General features: G+C 34.7%; 1 protein-coding gene across 1 annotated transcript in view; it reads left to right on the top strand.

Annotated features, from left to right (window-relative positions):
* Nucleotides 1-10710, top strand: part of LOC105621513 — a 125703-nt gene that overhangs the window by 105860 nt on the left and 9133 nt on the right. Inside the window, exon 5 of the mRNA XM_012202985.1 lies at nt 9678-9871. Coding sequence (XP_012058375.1) covers nt 9678-9871 — 194 coding nt within the window. The remainder of the gene's footprint in view (nt 1-9677; nt 9872-10710) is intronic.

Genomic DNA, 10710 nt, shown 5'->3' with positions numbered 1-10710 from the left:
TATATATATATATATATATATATATATATATGAAAAGAATGACGTAAACTTTATTAAACGCTGTCACATAAAAAGGATATAAATCGTTATAAAAAGATATAAAAATTGGAAGAAAGATTGTGTGCTATAAATCAAATTCTCTCTAATCTAAACTTTGATCGCACGAACTTAGCAATCTTTTCAATCAGATATAATACTTTCCGCTTTTCATTGCCTGAGCTTGCACTTTTTTAATCACAATTAAAATGTATCTTTAGAATCTTAAAAAGTTTTGCAAATCATACTTGCATGTCCCGTCTAATTTATGCAAACTGAGAAACAGAGGATTTCGGTTCCTTCTTCACGAGAGCCGTCGACACAAAGCTCGACCCTGAGTAGCATGCCGTCGGAATAGCTGCGGACATCCGGGTTTCCAGGTACGACCTGCCTTCCTCCCGCCATCGTTACCCTCCCGCTCGTCGAGTAATTCATTGCCGGACTGATGGCGATCGCGTTATCGCAGTTTAATGCCCTCTCGTTTCGCATTAATGTTGAGTCGGCAAGTCGTGTGCGGCGCCGCTTGTGTGCACGTGAAACACCTCGTCCCTAGAAATTGTCGTCGATCATTATTCCGCGCGATCGCGTGCCATGGATTTCCCCATCCGAGGAATCGGTAATGAACGTTGGAAACATGGCGCGATAAATACGCTTCGCCGAACGCATTCCGATTTGCGATCCGCCACTGCGCTAGTTAATATACAGCCAGCTTGGTCAGGAAGAGCGACACCGTACCACGCATTCAATCGCCCGCATTTGCAGCAAATGTTCGGTTGGTTTTCCTATTTAATTCTTCGCTTGGTTATTTCCCGATTTCTTCCGCATTATCAGTACGCTTTTATTGAACGAAGTGTTGCTCCATGAAATAAAAGCTAATTGAAAACTGCTGGAAAAGAGAGCCAAAGTGAATTTCTTTTTCAAAAAATCTTGAAAAATCACCGGATGTTCTTTTATCCATAAAGTTCTGACAAATGACGATCAATCAATATGACAAAATTTTCGACAAAATACGATGGATTTATGTAACAACGATAAATTTGTGAAGTCGATTTTTCATAAAAAAAGATTTAACAATTATTTAAGAATTCTGATTCTTTCGAGATGAGATTTCTACAATTAATCGACTTTGCAAAAATATCATGAATTATCGGGGTTGTGTGTCAAGTATTATCCAACTAAATCCGCTCTTTTCTCTATTATTAATTCATCTCTATAATTCTCTTCCATTATTATAATTTGAGAACGGCAAGTATACGAAAGTTCGTCGTTGCCAATAGAACCGCGGACTTTTAACTCTTTCTCGTCTCCACCTTACGATGAGGTTTAATAAAGCGCGTCATTAATCACGAGGCGCGATAACGGGAAACGTGTGTTAACAGCGTAGCACTACCGAGAACAGGTCAATGGAACACTCAACCGGATTTCCGATTGGCGGACGGGCTTCCAGATTTAACCGCATGTTCTCCCAGTCCTCTTAGATAATTTATAGTTGACCTGATGGCGATCGCGTTATCGCAATTTAATGTCTCATCCCCGCATCGCCGTTATATTTCACCGATACCGCTTCTTTATTCTCTTTATTGCCATTTTTATTTGCTATACTGCAAAGAGCATAATCGTGACTTCTTTTTTAAGCAAACTCCAATTTATAATTAGGATGATTGAAAGAAAATGGTGCACTTCATGCAATATTCGTTCATAAGAATAAATTAAAACTTAAATAAATTAAAATATATCAGCGAGCAACAATAATCGCAAATAGTATAAATTATATAGTTCATACACGACAGTGTTTCAGGCACTCATATTTTTATTATCAAATATAATACTGAAATATTATTACACAAGTATCGAATTTTTGCTTTTATAATATTTTTTTATGAGATTTAATCAAATACATAAAATAAGAATACTTTATATGTCCAATAGTACGATAATATCGTGTTTATTTGAAATTAATTCGTATCATATATTTTCTTCTGTATAATTCGCACCGCTTATAGCGGGAAAGCCCTTGAAGCTTTAATAATGTTCTTCTGTCCCACTTGACAACGTATCGATCGAATGAAATTACGACGATATCCGGCCATGTGCAGATTTTTGTTCTTTATTACGTTATAAAGGAAACGTTTTTAAAGAATAAAGAGCGGCAATGGAAACACGAGGTACAAAGAACTACGAGTTAACGATCAACGGCTGCTTAACAGTTCCCTTAGCGAGAAGAAATGATATCTCACTTTCACCTCAGAGACTGATAATTTTCCTTGATTTTCCGCCAATTTAGGCGCCAGAGAAGACTTCTTAATTTATACGATATAATAACATAATCATTTACTGTCAAGATTAATATTATGGTAACGTACGTAACATTACGCATCATTTGTAACATTAATGCAATGTGATAGATCATGCAATGACGCTAATTTGCGACAAATGAATGCCAACGTGAATTCAGAGAACATTTCACCGATGATATGAACGTTTGATTTCTATGTTTGACAATTTAATATTACAATACAATTGTTACATGCATGAATTGATAAAAACATTAAACAAGAATGCTAGTAAATAAGAAAAATTATTTTTTTCAATAAATCTGAAATATATTTTATTTTAATTCTTAAATGCCTTTTCAATATGATATATTCGGCTTTCTTTTTCTGATACTTTTTTTGAAAGTTATAAAGTTATAATTGAAATGGATGGGTATATACCGGTGTTCTCGTAGTGTGGCGTTTAAAAGTTAATAAAGCATTTATATATAAGCATTAATATTTCAATATTTAATATTAAAAATATTTTTTTAATTTACCAAAATCAATTTTTTTAGAATTATAAAAGAATTTATCACTTATCCCAACAGAAATTTTATTTTATAATAATTAACACTCATTAGGATATATCGTTCGTATGATGACAAATGAATATGTGTCGACTTTAGAAAAATTTTAGGAAGGATACGGTCGGTTTGCCGAGGATCGAACATTTTTCTTTCGATCGCATTCGTTGCTTTATGCTTCCACATTTTTCGAGATTATTCTTCCTGGAGATAACTCTTACCAGATTTTAGTATGCCATGCATATTCTGAGATTCGTTCAATATTTACGATCGCTGACTTGATAAATGACAAAACATCCAAAAACGTCTTAACGGCGATGTACGAGCATAAGAGGATCACATGTAATAAATGATAGATCCGATATCTCGCGATCACATGTAATATGAACTGAAGACTCGCTTCTTCCCTGCGTCTCGTTAGAAACGAAATATTTCTCGATAAATTTCGCTCATATCCTATGTGACCGTAAATTCGAATAGTGTTTTGGTGCACATGTCACTTACATGCGTTAAAACGGAAACGACTACGAATTGTAGCTCTTTTTGGAATAGTTTTTTTATTAACAGAAAAAATGTACATAAATGTTGAGAAACATTAGTGTTGAGCTCGTGACTTTTACACGTGAAAGTCTTGCTTCAGTTTGCTTTATCGACTAAAAAGTACACAGAAAAACTGGTTTTGCTGAAATAACAAAAAATTTAGCTAGATACAGATATAAAAATAATTTTGTTGAATCATTAAAATAATTATATAGAACATTAACATTCTAGTTTGAATGTTCTACATAATTATTTTGATAATTCAATAAAATTATTTTCATATCTGTATCTATAACTAAATTTTTTAGTGCTTGAATAAAATTGTTTATAAAGTACAAAGTTTTTTATTGATTAACTATTCTTGAAATCAATTTTTGTTTACTACAAGATATTTTTTAAATAAGTTTACTTTTCTTGGAGATATGACTTTGATATATCTTCCAAAAAATTAAAACCGATTAAAAAATGATCATCGGAAGTAGTAAACATAACGATAACTTCTACTTGAGTGAAATTGTACTTCGTCGTCACGTAAATCTAAAAGCTATTAATCGATCGGAATATTTGAAGAAAGAAAACGAATTTTCGCGATCGAATCATACGAACTACGGAATAAGATTAATTAATTCCTCGATTATCCACCGAAGCTTAATTACTGCTGAGAAAATTGTTCCGGTTCCATGACGGAAATATAATCCACTTCTTACGGCCTAGACCTCGTTTTATTGTACCCGTTTTGCCTCAATTCGGAATAAAGTGATCCTTGATAATTATCGTCGGAACGATGAGATAGCAAAAAAGTGAAACCACCCAAGATCGATCGAGAGATAGGCACGGCAATTGGCGTAATTGAACTTAGCTATCGTGACGATTCTGCAGTTAATATGAGTCATCGGAAATATTCCCGAGTTATTCGCCGAAAGTGTAAGAGGCTTTATCTGATAAATTTATCGCTTGCAACATTTTATTTTTGCAATTATCAGAGAACGGCTACTAACATTTTTTTTACTATTAATTATCTGAATGGACCGACCATGCAAGTGATTCAATCCAGTGTCACGCGATCAGCATGTACATACATACGTCACGCTATATGTGTAGCAATGAGATCTAATCTCATTAAAACCATATCGTATCTTGGCATTAATAATCGAATGGCTTCTTCTGCGAAGTCATCTGCAATACGAAGATATGATTATCGGTGTTTAATTCAACTACTTATAAACATCCTTAGTGCTATTCGCAACGTTGCAACGAGACACTTTATTTATTAGAACATTCGACAAGAGATTACGCGCTTAATGCGTATCGTAATTCAAGTTAATTTCTAATATTACAACACGAGAAACCTGATGGAAAGATCATCGTAACGTAACTCAAATAAAAATGGGCCGGCTATGATTCATCCTGATTCGTAAATGATACTCGAAAATTCGCGCTCGTCCAGCCATAGAGGAGCTAAATGCATGCAAACCGCTTAATCGCTTGTCGTCCTTTTATGAATCGTAAATTTTACAGAGATATTTCTAACTCTCTCTCTGAAATCCGACTGTTTTTCGATAAGGTTTCGTACGTATTCGTTAGAATTCTTGACAAATCGTACAATCTTTCAACGCGAATTACTGCTCCACACATATGTACGTTAATTAAATTCGTATTTCAAGAAGGATTTAGAAGCAAATCAAAAGAAGACAACTTTTAATCTTATAAGTAATATTTTACGAATATGTGCATAAAATACACTAAAATACGATATCTTACAAGATATCGAATTTGATTCTTATTCTTCAACATCTAAATGCAACAACTAAATTAAAGGATTCGCAAAATAACATGTAAAAGAGTCTATTAGCGAGGCTGCTAATGATAATTCGCAGCATGTAGTCGACGATAACAGCAACCGCGATAAATTGAATATAAGAGTCTCGGAGATAATGGTCTCGTCTTTATTGAGGGTATCTTACAACTACGGCCGGCAGTGGAAAAGTAATGGTCTGCAGATACTACCCTTCCGAATAGTTGAAATATCGGCTTGTCAGAAATTCTGGAACTAGAATTGCATTCCACCGCTCCCTTTACCGGCTATCCTCCGTTTTCTCATAAGATTACTTAATTTATCTAAGTTGAAATTTATACCGCCTTATACACTGCATCCACAGTTTATTATATAAATCTTATTAAAACTCGAATAATATCGTTTCCGTCGCATAAATCTGATTAAAAATAGAATATTTACATCGTTTTTGTCTCTAGCGAAACTTTCGTGCTAAAAATTTCATTGGGTTGGCTTGAAAACTTAAACTATAGCGAAAACATTTACGCTGCGGATAAATTAGTTGCAAAAAGATCTCGTCTCTCCTAGCAGAAGCGTAATTATTGAATTACACAAAATTACAAGATTACAAGAAATTGCCATCGGTAAAAAAACGCTTTGCGATAGCGGATATTAAAATTGGCATAACGAGCCAGTCATACACGCTCGTTAAGTGCGTATTTGTTCGTCGCACTAACGACATTAAAGTTCTTGCTCCGAAATAACCGCGCTCGCCATTAGACGGTGCATTTTTCGTCAATGAAAAGTTGCAACCTCGGTCTAGAATGTCGATGACGAGAAAAACTGAGAGTGACAAAGGGGTGGCAAAGGGAATGGCGGGTGAAAGAGGAAAAATGTGTCACAGGCAATCTGTACGTAACGAAGCCGGCATTAAAGACCGGTACTACCGGTACTACATTGAAACATTCGTACTTCTGTACATTTCGTCCTGTTTGCACGCTCTATCGCGCTCTTTGAAGATTCCATTTTACAGCTAACATTGATTGTTGCTTTTCATTACATTTATTTAATTACACTCGATCGAATCTCGACGTAAAAAAAAGTTCGTCTATATAAATATCTAAACAAATAAGGGAGTTCCGAAAAATTTATTTTTCATTTTTTCTATCAGATTGGCAATATCATTAAGTTCCTATCATTAGATGCGTCTTTCGAGCAACATAAATTGCAATATGCATAATGATGAACCACTTGAGATTGAATCACTTAAGATAAAAGGAAGCATTTTCTTTTCTATTTTTTCTTTGAATTTCATTCTCTTTGAATAGAAATAATTCACCATTATACAATTTGGAGACTCATCTATACTGCACTAAAAGCGATTTCATTATTGAATGGAGAATTAAGGCTTTAAAAGAAGCCTCCAACTCCACCGGAAGGTAATCCTCACGCCAACGTAACATCGAATATACGGCGAATATAATCAGTAGTGAGTTTGTTAGACCCGTAAATATCGGTATCTTCATCGCGAACTGTGGGCAGCATTCTGCTATCTCGTAATGGATTCCAGAATGGACGTTACGCAAGTGTTGGGTCGTGTCGTTTGTACATACACTCCGAAAGGTATCTTCCTCTTTCACGAATCCGCCCGGTTACAATCCGCCTTCCCTCTCCCTTAATCTAAATGCCGACATAGACTTAATTAAACGGCCACCCATTCTTGCATATAACTGATCGTTTCCTTAATCGGATCGTTTTTACTGTCTGCGGATGTAGGGCGACACAGAATATGCACGTAGACTGGGAATTGAGTTAGTCGCAACTCGAGGGACGCGTCTAATCCACGCGAAACGATATGCACGTCTCCTTCTCATCGTCCTGCATTTATTTCAGTAGACCTGAGGGAGACAGAAGACAGGAGTATAGTTCGCGTACTTGCAGTGCGGTACGCCTCATGTGACGTAAAATACGGATGCACCGTAGTACATTTGTTCCAAGTTGCATCAGGGGTAAACTGTCATGATTGGCGGTACAACTCGAGACGACGGAACATACTTTATGCCGGTTTATTTTGCTTCGAGTCTTCGAGTGACAACTTTGATTAATTAACAGCTAGTTGACATCTTTAGTTGCTTCTTGAGAGAATATGAGAAGGTTGTACGACTGTATAAATATAGAAATGACATTTCAGCAGTTATGATTAATTAATGCTATTGAAACTTGAACTAACAACAAGGTTACTTGATAACTACTTGATTAATAATTGAAAATTAAATTAATTATATAATTTGAATAATACAATTAATAATATGGTACTTGTAATGAAAGAGTATTATTAAATATGGATATTGCTAAGTTTAATGAAATTTATACAGTTCATTATTATATTTATTACTATTATTATTTATTACTATTTATTACTATTATTACTATTATTTATCATATTTTGTATTTAGTTCATATTTAATAGACGGTCATTCACTTTTAATAGACAATCGCAAAGAAAAGAATTTCACTGCAGTTTGCCTACCAAAGTTAAACCGTGACTCTTAGAATACGTGGAAGCACAGAAATTATCGCTCTTTGGCAGGTAGTTTCCAAAGTGCAACTCCTTTGTCAGCACTGTTATCTTAATTGTGGTAGTCGTATATGCACGGTGGAACAATGTACACACGTGGCATAGAGTGACACAAGAAAATTGTCACTCCCAGATTCATCGAATCGTTCGTCCAATTTCGCAAGCGTTTAGCAAATGATCGAGGAATTCATTGAACGTGAATCCTGCAATTTCGAAGCGATTCCAACAATGGCCATTCTCTCTCTCTCTCTCTCTCTCTCTCTCTCTCTCTCTCTTTGGAAAGAGTGACACTATGTGACTCCAGACAATAACGCGGCGAACGTAAATTACCTCTTTGCAAGGTGGCGAGCGCAGGAGAAGCTTCAATTTGAATAGTGAGCAAAATGAACAATACGTACGATATGTCAACTGAATTAGGTCAATATCCGGTATATGATGGATCATCCCGAAGTCGTTTCACATTAATTTCTATATAAAAAATATTTGAATTGCGTAAATGAATCTCTTATGGAGCCATAAAACGAAACCGATTATATCATTCTATCAAACTTTATATTAACTTTTGATTTTTTATTTATTATATTTTATTGTATGTTAACAATATATCTTAATTATGCAATATAAATCTGATATAAAAAAATATAAAGATATATAATTATATAAAACAATAGTTTATCTGAATTAAATAAATTTGAATGTCACACATGGCGTTCAACAAAAAAAAAACGGCTTTGCAATGTACTATTATTGTAAGATTCTTTTTTTTGATTGATTTATTTAGATCCAATGAGAAATTAAGGATAAGAATCAATCGTAATAAATAATCTCGCAACAGTTCTAAAAGCTTCTTTTTTCTCTGCTATTAATTAATTAATAACGTAATTATTAATTTCATGTAATAATTTCGTGAATAAACAGAGATTTAGGTTTTGCATTCCGATCTACAAAACGAGAATTCTTTTGAATAAAACATCATCCTTCTCGATAGCAAATTTATTTTAGTATTATGTCGCTTCGAACTTCTAATGAATTGAATTCTGCATTGGTTTGCTGTGGTTATCGTGGCATTTTAATTGGCACTAAGTGGCACGCTCTGCTTTGTAACGCAGGCATTTCAACTTTAAGCGGTAGCGCAATGCAAACAACACGTGGCATAGTTACATAAAATCAAAGTTTCCTAAAATCAAACAATCGCTCGTGTGATCATTGCAACTATTAGTGAATTTCGACAATGTGCATTGCCTGCAAATACGTGAGAAAAACGACATGAACTCGCGTGCGTGTAGTGCACGCGTGTTTACACACATTTCAGAAACACGTCCTCCGAGTGAGTGCCACGAAAATTATGACTGACAAGGCGTATCCTGCGAAAGCTGCTGCAGCAGTTGAAATATGCACGCAGTGCATACATAGTGTTGCACGGAATCACCGCGACAGAAAGTAATTGTTCCTACTGTAGCTCTGCTACCAGATATTAGGCCATACGTCACTCCGATGGAAGCGATGAATTATCCAACATCTTGTATGCAATTCCAAAAAATCAGAATTTTAATTAGACAAGATCTATTCTCTTTAGCGCTGCGCTTAATTACAATTCTATTTAATCGATACGTCTCATTATTTAATTGCACTTATTTTATTTTTTGTAATATTTTTTTCATAATAAATATCTGTTAATTAAGAAACATAAATTTATTATGATTTATAGCAGCTAGAAATTAAATCATAAATTTTCAGCTTTTGTAAAATTTGTATTTAAGTGGCAATTTGCCCAATTTTTCAATTCGTGAAATGGCTGGATGAACCATGTGAAATAGATTAACAAAATATTCTCAGCGTGATAAGATACTCTGTCCAAAAGTTTAAATAATTTGTTTAAATAATTAAAAAAATGTTTAAATAATTTTCAGAGAGTACATTCCAAGTGACGCTACAGAAAAGCAGTCGCGGTCTCGGCCTGAGCGTTTCCGGTGGCGGCACTGCAGGACCCATCAGGGTGAAAAGACTTTTTCCTCAACAACCTGCTGCTCTTTCCAACAAACTTCAAACTGGCGATATACTACTGGTTGCCAACGGGAGGCCACTGACTGGTCTCACCAATTACGTGAGTAATCAACCAACTACAATTGAAAATCAATGACAGACAGAAATGAATGAACGAATCCAACTATAAATGAATCGAATTAATAAATGAAAATTTACATCTGCGAACTACGTATAACGTTTTATAAATATCCTTTCACAAGTTTCGAGTCGAAGTTTACTCGGGAAAAAATTAAGAATATTTCATAAACTAATTGGTTAAAATGATAAATAAAAGATTAAAAGTTTAACGTAAAAACAAAGAAATATACCAGTTTCTAATTTTTTTCTAATATTGTATTATTGTGATAAAAATCAAATGCAGATAGTTAAACACAATATCAAAAATATAATGAATAATATACATAAATATATCTATATTTTTTCTTGGATTTGAATTTAAACTTGTTATAATAAGTTAATTTTTATCAAATTTACATTTAACGGTGAATGCATGATTTTTCACTTCTCAACGACTGCGTAAAAATATTTGTTTATTTTGCTGATAACAGAGATAGCAATGTCTGTTTTCAAGGCGGAAGTAACGTCCTAAAACAATTGCTGATATTAGATAAATGCAGTAAAGCCCGCACACACACACACACACACACACACACACACACACACACACACACACACACACACACACACACACACACACACACACACACACACACACACACACACACACACACACACACACACACACACACACACACACACACACACACACACACACACACACACACACACACACACACACACACACACACACACACACACACACACACACACACACACACACACACACACACACACACACACACACACACACACACACACACACACACACACACACAC

The sequence above is a fragment of the Atta cephalotes genome (assembly GCF_000143395.1).
Source record: "Atta cephalotes unplaced genomic scaffold scaffold00034, whole genome shotgun sequence".
Classification (NCBI taxonomy): Eukaryota; Metazoa; Arthropoda; class Insecta; order Hymenoptera; family Formicidae; genus Atta; species Atta cephalotes.
The sequence above is the reverse complement of the archived record's forward strand: the minus strand, read 5'-3'. Positions and strand labels throughout refer to the sequence as shown.